The 14,222-nt window shown below is 35.4% G+C and overlaps 1 protein-coding gene across 7 annotated transcripts in view; it reads right to left on the bottom strand.

Moving 5' to 3' along the window:
- Positions 1-14,222, bottom strand: part of AFG1L (AFG1 like ATPase) — a 190,787-nt gene that overhangs the window by 91,338 nt on the left and 85,227 nt on the right. For all 7 annotated transcript variants that reach the window (XM_029223731.1, XM_029223730.1, XM_029223734.1 and 4 more), the window contains one exon: positions 12,272-12,330. In XM_029223731.1, the coding sequence (XP_029079564.1) occupies positions 12,272-12,330 (59 nt within the window). The remainder of the gene's footprint in view (positions 1-12,271; positions 12,331-14,222) is intronic.

Below are 14,222 nucleotides of genomic sequence, written 5' to 3'. Positions count from 1 at the left end.
TTCATGGACACAGCACTAAAACACTATTACAAATAAAGTTTAATGCCTGTACTATAGCCAATTTTTAAAAATATATTTTCTCAAACATATATAAAATAGGTTTATGAAAACATCTTAGGTAATTTACTTAATTTGTCTGCCTAAAACTTGCTAATTATAGGAATGTTTTGCAAGTCAAACAGTAATTTTTGTATCTTAAAATATTAAATACTAAAATTCAAATGAACACTTTAGTGGTTTGGGGGGGAAAGCCAAAACTCTTTTCAATTCAGGATTTCAATTTACTACTTTTGTTCTGTCTTTTGTTTCTTTCAATCTTAAGTATTAAAAAGCCAACTCATAAGTAAAGACATTATCACGCTAACAAAGGATTAATCCCTGCTAGGCTGACTCAGGTGACAACACAGTGGAGGTCAGTGGGGCTGACACTGACCTCAAAGGCTGATTCTGATTATTTAGCCCTGTGAAAGCTCTAGTATTGAAAGTTATAATGAACAAACTGACAAATCAATTTCACCAATGAAATGAAAATTGTGGCCAGAAAAAACAGCAAAAATACACTTAGCAAGTCTATAAATCCTTATACAGGTGGCTGGACAAAGGGTGAACACTGAAGAATTTTATATAAGGGTTATACACAATTTTGCTAAAGTTTATAACTAGAGAGCACACCATGGTAATAGTCTCAAAGAGTTCAGTAGAGAAAAAAAAAAAAGTTCACTATAGGTATAACATCCCTCAGAAAAAAATCCACAGGAAACAAAAACATAAAGGCTAATACATAGCTTAATTTATTTTTTTTCAAGCTTTAGATAAAGGATGCATAACAGCTAAGAAACATTAACAACCAAGTAGAAGAAATGAAGTCATTGCTTGACATTAAACTAATATTATAAAAACAGTAATAATAACAAAACTATTACTACCTTGGATTACAAAGTATTTTTATGTGTTGCATATTTACACTCAACAAATGTTAAAACAAATCAGATTATGATGCTTTCCAAGTGGGCAACTCTTTTATCAGGAAAAGGAAAATTCGTATTTATAAATGTTAATGCTAGTATCTTATTTTTCTCCAATTTCATCATCTGACACTCATCAAAGAGAAAATTATACTGTAGAATTCCTCGCTGGTTATTTTTGACCAGCTTACAGTTATCATTTCAGTAATCTATTAATCACCTAACTCAATTTTAAATAGAAATAAAAAATTTAAGGATTAGTTTGCTAAAATGTTAGTGTCAACAAGAGTTAAAGTGCTGTATTATTGATAACAGATTCTATTGTTTTGTGGCAAAAATACTACATACGATATTGCACTGGAACATTTCCCACAAGGGGATTATTTTAGATTTGTCTATACTGTTAAACCAAATAAGAAAATCATAAAAAGAAAGTTAATGAAATTCACATGGAGAAATTTTTTTAACTCTAAAAATTATGTATAGCATTTATCTCTTTCAGGGCTCATTACAGAATAAATCAAACAATGATTGATGTAGGTGTAAGTGATGGAGTGAACAGAGAGATTTTTTTACCTAAATATAAAACACCCTCCAAAATATGGAGTGCAAGATTTGACCACATGGGAAGAGCAATGCTTGCCAGGCAATCCATTTATCAAGAAGGCTAATAATAGCAGTCCAGTTGAAATTAACCTAAGAAACTATTCTGATCAAAATATCAGTTGGTCCCCTTTTTCTTTTAACCACAATAGTTTTAAATAATGTTTACAATGCAGTGAGATTATGTTCAAGTATTATTCAATGCCTGTACATTTAAGATATTATTCTTTTAAAATGTATACAATTGAAGACATTCTAAGAAAGCTGATCCTAGCAAAGCTGATATTTCTCAAGTTACCAAATTATTTGAAACTGATACTAGACCACCCTCTTGCCTTTAGTTCACCAAGCATCCTCCTTTGAATCAACCATTTATCCAGCAAGCTCTTGAAATGCTGCCTTCTCCAAGACCTACTAATGAATCTATGCTGACACATAATTTCCATCAAATAAAACAACTCATAGTTTATGGAAAACAAGTGTTATTTACATTTTATTTTTAACAGTTGTTTGTCACTCTGTCCTTTGTATGTTGCATAGATCAGGGGTAAGAAAACCTTTTCTTTAAAGAGCCAGACAGTAAATACTTCAGGCTTTAAAGACCATAGTTCTCTGCCATAACTACGCAACTCTCCAACTATAGTAGTGTGAAAACAGACATAGAAAATACATAAACAAATGAGTATTAAGTTTTTCAATAAAACTTTATTTACAAAAACAGGTGGCAGGCCAGATTTGGCCACTGGCTGTAGTTTATTAACCTCTGGTATAGATTATCAGTCTGCTTTAAAATACTGCAGTGCAGAGACTGAGACAGATGTATTTAATTTTATAAATTGGTGCTACGTAGATACCAACAAATGCTTCCAAAACTATATCTGTTTGCATACTTCAGAAGAATTACCCAAGTTTTACTAAAATCACAACAAAGATTCTTCAAGAGTAAATCAGCAAAATCAGGACATCAAGTCATAATGAAGTTTCAAGTTTGAAGCAGGCACAATAATCATAATACTAACCATCTTTTATATAAATAAGGGAATGTTAACTACCAAAATGTTTTTTTTTTCCACTTACATACAATACAAAACATATTCTGCTTTTATGTTGGGCGGGGGAAAATCTGAGTTTTAAATAAATTCCCAAGCATCAAGTAAACAGAAGAATAGTAATAGTTATTTTATGAAAACTCAATGAGCTAAGTACTAATCACAACATTTTTAATCTGTAATTCTCATGCTTCTGTCTTTCCCATGTGCTTTTTCTTCCATGATGAATGCCCTTTCTCACTTTGCCTGGTAACTTTAATTTGTCATTTAGGTCTTAATTTAAACCTAATCTGCTCTTAGGAAATACTCCTTACATGTGCCATCTTCTCTACTCAAACTGCTAGTGTGGGTTGAGGTCCCTTTTTTATACTGTTTGCATTCTGTGGTTAACTCAACTACAGAAGTTCACACGATATGAAAAAAATTTTACTGTCTGATTTATAGACCAAAGTAAGACACTATTTAATCAAATTCAATGTCCTACCACCAACGTTTTCTTACCATAATATCTCCATTAATAAGTTATTAGCTTTGGCTGGTAGTACAAAATCTTAAAGTAAGTTCTTCAGGAAGCTTCAAGAGGGCTGTAATTCTTGAGTTACCATATATCCAAAAATATACATCTGTGGGCTTCGATTTTCATAACAGCCTAGCTGACAAGAGGACACATCTTTTCTTTTTTAATATAGTAAAAACTATTCTATTCTATTCCAGTATCAACTTGTGGTGGAAAAGTCTCAGTCCAGCTTGATTTTTTTCCCATTGGTTCTTCTTCTATGTAATTGTAGGATTCTCTCTTTATCCTTGAAGTGCAGTTTTGCACCAGAAAAATACATTATTCTTTTATTTTATCTTTATGTTCTCTTTTTTAGAAATACTAATTATGTGAATATTTGATCTCTGTTGTCTATTTTCCATACTAGCACCTTCTCTGTAATAGTTTTTATCTCTGACTATTCTGACTTCATTTAGTGTGATTCTTTTCTTAACTCTGATCTCTGTATAGCTGATTTTATTTTCAGTAGTGTTGATTCTTTAACTTACTTTTGCTAAAACACTTTTCACTTTTTTAATGGGTCCACCTTCAGTTTGTTTTATTTTAGCTCTGCCAGCTCATTTTTCATCTGATTTTACATTTTTTCATCTCTGATCTCTTATTTCATCAGTACCATAACTTTAATTTCTTTTTCTTTTAACTAGTCCTATTGTATTTTCACTCTCCTTTTTTTTTAAAAAAAAAAAAGGGCTTCCCTGGTGGCGCAGTGGTTGAGAGTCCACCTGCTGATGCAGGGGACACGGGTTCGTGCCCCGGTCTGGGAGGATCCCACATGCCGCGGAGCAGCTGGGCCCGTGAGCCATGGCCGCTGAGCCTGCGCATCCAGAGCCTGTGCTCCGCAACGGGAGAGGCCACAACAGTGAGAGGCCCGCATACCACAAAAAAAAAAAGATTTTTTAAAAAAATTTATTTTATTTTTTGTCTGCATCGGATCTTTCGTTGCAGTGCGCAGGCTCTTCGTTGTGGTGCGCGGGCTTCTCTCTAGTTGTGGCATGCAGGTTTTCTCTTCTCTAGTTGTGGTGTGCAGGCTCCAAGGCACGTAGACTCTGTACTTGTGGTGTGCGGGTTCCAGAGTGTGTGGGCTCTGTAGTTTGCGGCACACAGGCTCTCTAGTTGAGGCACATGAGCTCAGTAATTGTGGTGTGCGGGCTTAGTTGCCCTATGGCATGTGGGATCTTAGTTCCCCGGCCAGGGATGGAACCTGCGTCCCCTGTACTGTAAGGTGGATTCTTTACCACTGGACCACCAGGAAAGTCCCTAATTTCTTTTAAAATATAACAAAGTGTTATCTGAAAAAAAATCTCCCATTTCCTGAGATAATTCTTCTTCTAAAGCATATTCTTCAAGTGCTTTTACTTGTTGGTTCATGCCTACCTCTCCCATCTGCTCCTGATGCTTCCTTCTTATGCCTGCCATTTCATCTTTTTAACAGTCTCTATACATGGGACCCATGTTCAGTCCATTTTGCTTTTTGCTGATTTCTCAGTTTTGAATATGGGTAGTCTTATCCAGGTCTGCTGATTTTCTAGGAAGGGTGGGGAAAAATTTACCTACTTAAAAATGTTTATTATAAAAATAATACAGTATCATTCCAGAAGTCTTTGAAAGGTCTAAAAGAGATAATTTAAGTCATCTATAATCTTATTATTCAGAAATAAGTTCTCTTTACATTTTGGGATATTTATTTCCACTATTTTCCATGTATGTATATTACTTCCATAGTTGAGAGAGTAATATACTCCTACGTCGTATTTTTTTCACTCATATTATCCATGAGCATTATTCTACATTATCACGTGTTTTGAAAATGTTATTCTAAATAACTCTAGTATATCCCCTCATGTGACTATACCATCTTTTACTTAACAAATCCTCTAAACATGGGAGAGAAAGACGTGCCCATCACTGCTTTTTTTTTTATAGTTACCCTATTTATATTTTTGTATCTATGGAAAAATATGGCTCTGAGCTCCCAAATTACCAAAAAAATAAAATAAAATCCTGCATTATTCTTTTTTACAACTAAAAACTAAGAAAAAGACTAATGGTTTTGACCAAGGCAGAGTAGCTGAAACTCAATTTTGCCCTCCTGCCATAAATCACAAACATTGGATAAAACATGTGAAACATCTGATGTCAGACATAACACAATGGGTAGCAAAGGACAGCAATCCCTGAGACGTGGGAAGTAAATTAGGCAAGCAAGTATTATATTTCCCCTGGCTTTCCATCTAGAGGCAATTTCTAGACTTCAGCACAGCAGTCTAAATGAGTTGAGGAGACAACATCAGGGTTTTGGAAAGCTGAGGCAGTTGCAATTTGTATGGTACAGTTCAGTAAGGAGGAAGTTATACAGAGAAAGAGCTTCAGATAATCTACATAGAAAAGGTCCTGTAATCTTTAGTTGAATGTAAAATTGCACATGTATATGATGAAACTTGACAAGACTGGGCGGAGAACAATCCACACAAAGCTGGGAGATGTAAGCATTCTGAACAGCCAGAGTAGAGAGACTTCAGTGAACACTAAGAGGGGGGATTCAGTAGAGAACTTATAGGGGTGACATCCAGAAGAAGGTTAAAATATAGTCCTAGAGTAAAGGTTACACTAGACACGATAACAAATTTTAAAAACAAGCCTCAGAAGGATCAGGATGACCTGCAAGAAAAAACCACTTGCCAATAAAAGTCAACAGTCTTAAAGGAAATAACAGAGACTCAGTGCAATAATCACAATGTCCATCATCCCATCACAAATTACTAAACTTGCAAAGAAGCAGGCAAATAGGACCCACAACCAGGAAAAAAAAATCAGACCATAGAAACAAAATCAGAAATGACAAGAGATGATAGAATTAGCAGACAAGAACTTCTAATAAACTGACTTCTGCTTTTTGGGGAGACAGAGTAGCTGTACATTCCCCTGTTCCTCCTGCTATGTACAATTTAAAATCCTGGAAATTATACAAACATAAGAAAACACAGAATAGTAGAAAGAAAGAAAAACAGCGAAGGACCTCAAGACCTGAATAACAATAGAATGGTGAGTTCTCTAGTCTTCTTTTGACTCATATATCTCGAACTTAGAAGTGAAGAAGCCGGCGACCCAGAAATGCCAACTGACACAGACAAATGAGGCTCCAACAAAAGCCTGCTCTCTTTAGCCAAAGGACCAGGAAAATGGCAATGTAACAAGAAAGAAAACTTTTAGACAATAACAGTTCTACTGCAGCAAACACCACAGAAAACTGGTGCCACCTCCACCCATTCTAGCAAAGGCTGAAGGGAGCCTTGAATTAAAGTCTCACAAGGATGTAATGAGGCCCACTAACACTCCTGCCAGGCTAATGTCAAAGAAGGAAAGCCAGGGACTTCCCTGGTGGTTCAGTGGTTTAGACTTTGCACTTCCAGTGCAGGGGATGTGGGTTCGATCCCTTGTTGGGAACTTAGGTCCCACATATGCCACGCGGTGAGGCAAAAAAAAAAAAAAAAGAGAGATGGAAGGCCACGTAGGGAGCTGGAACTTTCATCCCTGCCAGTCAATAATGAGCATCCTCCCCATCCCCACAATGTCAGTGGAAATTAAACCCCTCCACCAGCAGTAACATGGAGTACCCTTGCCTCAGGTGTCAATAGGCTGAATAGGGAACCCAGACGTCTACCTATGTCTGGCAGTAACAAGGCAGTGTCTCTCCTCCTTCCAGAAGAGTGTCCAAATAGCCAGTTAAAACAGAAAGTTTAAATAAGATCCACAAAGAAGATATGCAAATGGCCAAGAAGCACAGGAAAAGATGCTCAATATCACTAATCATTTAAGAAATGCAAATCAAAACACAATGAAGGGGACTTACCTGCTGGCGCAGTGGTTAAAAATCTGCCTGCCAATGCAGGGGACACGGGTTCGAACTCTGGTCTGGGAAGATCCCACATGCTGCAGAGCAACTAAGCACATGCACCACAACTAGTGAGCCTGTGCTCTAGAGCCCGTGAGCCGCAACTACTGAACCTGCATGCCACAACTACTGAAGCTCGTGCACCCTAGAGCCCGCACACCCTAGAGCCCACGCACCGCAACTACTCAGCCCACACACCACAACTACTTAAGACCACGTGCTCTAGAGCACGTGGCCAACAGATGAACGGATAAACAAAATTGGTATAAACATATAATGGAATATTAGCCTTAAAAGGGAATGGAATTTTAACTCTTGCTACAGCATGGATGAATGAATCTTGAAGTCATTATGCTAAATGAAATAGGCCAGACAAAGAAGGACAAATATTATATGATTCTACTTATATAAGGTACCTAGAAATGACAAATTCACAGGGACAGAAAGTAGAAAGGTGGTTACCAGGATCTGGGGGAGGGGAAGAAAAGGGAGTGATTTTTTAAAGAGTACAGGGTTTCAGTTTGGGAAGATGTAAAAGTTCCAGAGATGCATGGTGGTGATGGTTGATCAACAATGTGAATGTACTTAATGCCACTGAGCTGTACATTTAAAATGGTTAAAGTGGTAAATCTTATGTTATGCATATTTTACCACAATAAAATATCAATTAACAAATATAAGATTCAAAGTCTCATGACAAATTATTAAATCGTCCAAGTTTCAGTTGAAAATCACTCATACCAAAAACCACAAAGACCTCAAACAGAATATAAAAAGACAATCAAACGCCAACATCAAGATGACAGAGATGTTAGAATTATCTGATAAACATCTGAAAGCAGGGTTTCCCTGGTGGCGCAGTGGTTAAGAATCTGCCTGCCAATGCAGGGGACACGGGTTCAAGCCCTGGTCTGGGAAGATCCCACGTGCCACGGAGCAACTAAGCCCATGCGCCACAACTACTGAGCCTGAGCTCTAGGGCCTGCGAGCCACAACTACTGAGCCCACGTGCCACAGCTACTGAAGCCCGTGTGCCTAGAGCCCATGCTCCGCAACAAGAGAAGCCACTGCAATGAGAAGCCCACGCACCGCAACAAAAGAGTAGCCCCTGCTCACCGCAACTCGAGGAAGCCCATGCACAGCAACAAAGACCCAACGCAGCCTAAATAAATAAATAAAGTTATATTAAAAAAAAAAAGATTTGAAAGCAGATGTGATAAAAATGCTTCATCAGGAAATAATGACTATGCTTGAAACAAGGAGAATTACTCCTTCATGATAAAAAATAACTTTTGTAAGTTCCATTCAGAGGCAATATTGAATCATTTTAAATCTGTATGCAACTTACAACAGTCTCCAAATATGTAAGGTCAATGACAGAATTATAAGAGAAATGGATAAATTCACAGTCATAGTGGGAGATGTTTTCCATAAGCCTCTCAATAACTGATGTGAAAAATATATAAGAATAAAGATTTGAACAGCATAATTAACAAAACTATTGATAACTTAATGGGTATTATATGTATCACACAATAACTGGAGAGTACTTATTTTCAAGAATGTTGAGAATATTTACAAAAGTTATCCACATATTGGGCCATAAAGCAAGTTTCAACAAATTTGAAAGAACTGAAGTCACAAAGGGCACATTCTCTGACCACAATGCAATTAAGCATTTATTAAGAAAACAGTAACAAAAGGATAACTAGAAAATTCTCATGTTTGGAAATTAAGAAATAGACTTCTAGATAATTCATGGGTTAAAGAAGAAATCACAATGGAAATTAGAAAACACCTTGAACTTGAGAGTGGAAATACTAAATATCAAAACTTCATGGATGCAGCTATTCAGAGGGAAATAAATAGCCTTAAATGCATTTAAGAAAGAAGGTTAAAGTGAGATAAAAATTAATCTCAGTAAATTTTAAAAAAGAACAGCAAAATAAACTCAAAGAAAGTACAAGAAAAAAACAGGAAACTCCCTACTTAAAAGGCAGTAAAAAATACATGTAAGAGTTTTCTGTTTTGTTTTGTTTTCCTTTGCTTTTTACAAGCGGTTTCTAGAGGATATACCTGATCGTTTCCTATAGCCGTTCTAGTCCTATGGCTTCTTTTCTTGTTTTATAAATTGTGGTAAAATACACATAACATAAAATTTATCATTTTAACCATTTTTAAGTGTATAATTCAATGGCATTAAGTACATTCACAATGTTATGCAACCATCACCATTATCCATTTCCAGAACTTTTCATCATCCTAAACAGAGACTCTGCACCCACAAAACAATAACTCCCTATTCCCCTTTCCTCCCAGCCCCTGGTAACCTCTATTTTACTTTCTGTCTCTATCAATTTGCCTTTCCTAGGTACCTCATGTAAGTGGAATCATATAATATTTGTCCTTTTGTATCTGGCTTACCTCACCTAACATGTTTTCAAGGTTTACCCATAACGTATCACATCAGAATTTCACTCCTTTTTATGGCAGAACAATATTTCATTATATGAATATATTATATTTTGTTTATTCATCTGTTGATGGACCTATGGCTTGTATTATTTTTAATATTTATTTATTTATTTGGCTGCATCAGGTCTTAGTTGCAGCATGCGGGATCTTCATTGTGGCACGCAGGCTTCTCTCTAGTTGTGGCCCCTGGGCTCTAAAGCGTGCGGGCTCAGTTGCCCCGCAGCATGTGGGATCTTAGTTCCCCGACCAGGGATTGAACCTGTGTCCCCTGCATTGGAAGGCGGACTGTTAACCACTGCACCACCAGGGAAGTCCCAGACCTATGGCTTTTAATAACATATTAGTCCTCCTCATCATTCTTACTATCTTATGAAAATACTGTTCACTAATAGCTTACATAAGTTTTTGGTCATTTTGCAATACTCCAAGCAACAAATCACAAATTCTTGTGGTGAATTACAAACTTGTTATCACTCAGTTTACAGAGAAAAACGTAAGAGAGAAAAAGGATTTTACACTGTACTTTTCCCCAAAATAAATTTCTATCTTGTTTATAATCTCTTTTTATTAAATTAAGATCCTCTTTGTTTTAAGTCTATCTTAAAACAAAGTTTTGATATTTAGTATTTCCACTTCTACTATACATGTCTCTCAGCTGGGTCAAAATGAAAGAGTAACGCTAGCATGTGTGAATAGGTAAAATGAATATGAAACAACTTTGCTTTACAAGGGAAACTTCATACGCCCACCAAAAAAGCTCCAGGGAAACCAGCTCTAGTGTACATTTCATCAGACTGATGTTTTGCTACATGTGAAAAGTCTTTTAAATAAATGAGACATTTTAGATATTTTCTCATCCAATCTGGTATTTAGTTTCCTGGAAATTTCAGTTCATATCTAATTTCAAATTGTGTATTATCAGGCTTCCCTGGTGGTGCAGTGGTTGAGAGTCCGCCTGCCGATGCAGGGGACACAGGTTCGTGCCCCCGGTCCGGGAAGATCCCATATGCCGCGGAGCGGCTGGGCCCATGAGCCATGGCCGCTGAGCCTGCGCGTCCAGAGCCTGTGCTCTGCGACAGGAGAGGCCACAACAGTGAGAGGCCCGTGTACCGCAAAAAAAAAAAAAAAAAAAAAAATTGTGTATTATCTCAGATCTTGTTGGATCTCAAATCAGATTATTCATCTCTTTGGTTTTTCTTCCTCTTTAAAAAAAAATTAAGGGTGGGAAAGGGAAAGGAAATTAAATTCAATCTGGTCAATTTAGTTATCTATTAGTAATGCTATTATATGTTAAAGTATGACAAATAACTGACCAAAAAATAAGGTTTGGGGTTAAAAAAGTAGAGCTACAAAGTTCCCTGAGAATCTTTTAGCTTGTTTCATTTGTGAGCCATCTCTTTATATTTTGTGTATTTTATGCTACATGAAGACTATTTTTAGCATCTATTTTTCTTAGCTTCCCTGTTTATATTTTGGTATCTACATACACCACATTACTTTGGATTCCTGGCGTGGAGAAAACATTGCAAATCTACCTTCTCCTCAAATGTAAAACATGAATACAAAGGGGAAAAAATTACTAACAGCATAAATCTTCAAAAAGTACTTTTTCCTACATCTGAAACCATCTCAGAGAAACTAAAATCTTCTGGGAACCTAAAATTGGTCAAGGAAACATGTTTGGATAGCACAGGGAATAAAGTTTGGCACTAACAATAGCTCCAACTAAAGTATATTTCAAAAAGATTGTCTGACTACATCTTCAGATATAAAATGTTTTTACTCCTCCTTCTTGGTAAGAATTTTTGAGGTTTTAGATCTTTTTAAAAAAAAAATACAATTCTATCCTTTCTTTAGATATACTGTTATGGACAGGCAAAAATGTGCCTGAGAATTACAGGAATTATATTTTGGCATATATGCTTCTTTTTGGTAATTATTTTACCAAAAACATTTTGCTTTGTGTTATAGGTATCTATGTACATAGTATATGCCCAACCAGATTATAAATGACTTGCAAGCAAGAAACACAACCTACTTAATGATTATATTATCCATTATGCCTAATGTAGCACTTTGCACATAGTAGGTTCCCAATAAATATTGGTAGAATGTAGAATTATTAAATAATCATGTAAAAAATTACTAAAATTAACCGTGAAAAAGAAGGCTACTTTATTCTTCATCATATTGTAATGAAGCCTATTTTAAACTCTATGCAGTGATGATACACACAAATATTTAAACTATTTATGTACCTCAACTTGACATAATTTCATGATAACTTGATGGCAATCACATTTAAATAGATTACAATATTTTTGTAATAATGCTACTCCAAAATAGCAACTTTAATAGCTGGGAAAACATGTTAATGGCCATTAACCTGAAGGAAACAAGGAACATTAAACATTTTTTCAGAAATCAATGTATAAGTTGAAACGTTCCACTATAATTTACAAGCAAACCTCAAATTAAAATTTATAAAATGCAAACTATCAAATGCTGCAGCTGGACAATAATTTAGACTATATTTTGTAATTTTTCCTGTGTACATATTGATGAATACTATATAAAAAAGATTCTTTTCTCCTTCAGAGTCTTTAACCATTACCATCAAATAACAAGATAAATTCTGCTTGAATGCAAGACCAGAGCACTCCTATAAAAGCCCTTGATTATCAATCAATATGATATTAGTCAGTGAACATAAGTAACTAATTTTCCTTACCTTCAGGACAGCTATGAATGGTACAAAGTTAGCTCTTTGGAGTCCATTTTTATAGAGATCTGAAAGAAAAAATTAGTATTAGCTTTTCACTTCACCTAAATCATAATGTTAGCTTATATTTTAGCCTGGCAAAAAAAGCTTTCTACTGATGAAAAAGACGAAGAAGCAAAAGAGAAGAAAAATAACCAAAACTGATCTCTATTCTGGTACCATACAAAATTTATTACATTCTTAATAACAGAAAAAATTAACAATCACAGAAAGAATATCAAAATTCAGTCAAATTAGCTTTAAAGTATAATAAAGGGCTTCGCTGGTGGCGCAGTGGTTGAGAGTCCGCCTGCCGATGCAGGGGACACGGGTTCGTGCCCCGGTCCAGGAAGATCCCACATGCCACGGAGCGGCTGGGCCCGTGAGCCATGGCCGCTGAGCCTGTGCGTCCGGAGCCTGTGCTCCGCAACGGGAGAGGCCACAACAGTGAGAGGCCCGCGTACCACAAAAAAAAAACTATAATAAAAAGCAAGAAAAGAATTTGGAAGATATCACGAATGATCCTAAATCAAAAATTCAACATAAAAAGATCTATTTAAAAGTATTTAATATTTGAACATACAGATTCTACTGGGAAACAAATTATAGTTTCCTTTTCTCATCTATAATAAAAGTTCTCAGTACAGAATACTGTGTAACACAGTTTGCCATTTAAGAAAACACATCAACAGACAGAACTGTGCATGCATTTATATCAAGTTGATATATTTCCATTAAAGTAAATAATATTAAGGCCACTTTCCAAGAAACTACCTAAAAATTAAAATTTCCTTCTTAATAGACTGTGAAGTTAATGTAATTATATATCATAAACAGGTAGTTTTTGTTGCCTTATAATAGTGTTTTTTATATATATGTATATGTGCCATGGTGTATGTATATTCATACGCATATACACACACATAAACACACATATTGTTAAGAATAAATAAATGGAAAGGGGAAACAAATTTTAAGCTTTGCATACTTTTTGTTAATAATGGAGACTTGGAATATTCTTTTCAGGAGGTTGAATTTTTATTGCATATAAAACATTCCTTTTAAGGAATTCCCTGGCAGTTCAGCAGTTTAGGACTCTACGCTCTCACTGCCAAAGGCCCAGGTTCAATCCCTGGTCGGGGAACTAAGATCTCACAAGCCATGCGGCACAGCCTAAATAAATAAATAAATAAAATATTCCTTTAAAAAGTCAACTCTATAAAGTAATGAGATTTAAAAAATAAAAAAGTATAAAAATGAGAACAGTAAAAAGTTTTCCAAATTATAAAAATCACAAGTTAGTTTGTGTCTCAATTTTTCTTTTTAAGTATTGCATTAAGGGATCCTTTCTATATTTCCTTGTTTAAAGAAAATTTGATAACTAAGATTTCAACTGCCACATTTACTTATGGAAATAAAATATGGTCATTAGGAAACATTTATTCTCTTTAGAAAAATATTCATCATAACATTATAGTGAAGAAAGTATTTGCATAAGCTCTTTGGTTAATTAAGGACTACAGGCTTTAAATTCGGTTACACTTAAAATTTTTATTTAGTGATATTATAAAAGGTGGGATAATGCTAGCCAGATATTATAAAAGGTAAGATAATGCTAACCAGGATCTCTTCAAAATGAGATCTTTTTTTCCTATAATCAATACCTCGAATGAGTAAAATGGGTAAAATGCAGGAAATGGGTTTAAAGTTATGTATTTTCATAGTCTTCCCTAATTACAAAGTTGCTGGGGAAGGTGCATAAACACATTGCTATACGATAAGAGTTGACAGCCATGATTGCCAGTAAGTGGTAAAAATCAAAAATAAAATAATTTTTTAAATACACTTGATGTTTATAGCAGCTTTATCATAATAGCTAAAATTGTAGCTTTATCTGTAACAGCCAAAAACTAGAAGCAAT

This window comes from Monodon monoceros, unplaced genomic scaffold (assembly GCF_005190385.1).
Source record: "Monodon monoceros isolate NGI ecotype Baffin Bay Population unplaced genomic scaffold, NGI_Narwhal_1 Super_Scaffold_15, whole genome shotgun sequence".
Classification (NCBI taxonomy): Eukaryota; Metazoa; Chordata; class Mammalia; order Artiodactyla; family Monodontidae; genus Monodon; species Monodon monoceros.
Note: the sequence above shows the minus strand (reverse complement) of the source record. Positions and strands in the feature narration are given on the sequence as shown.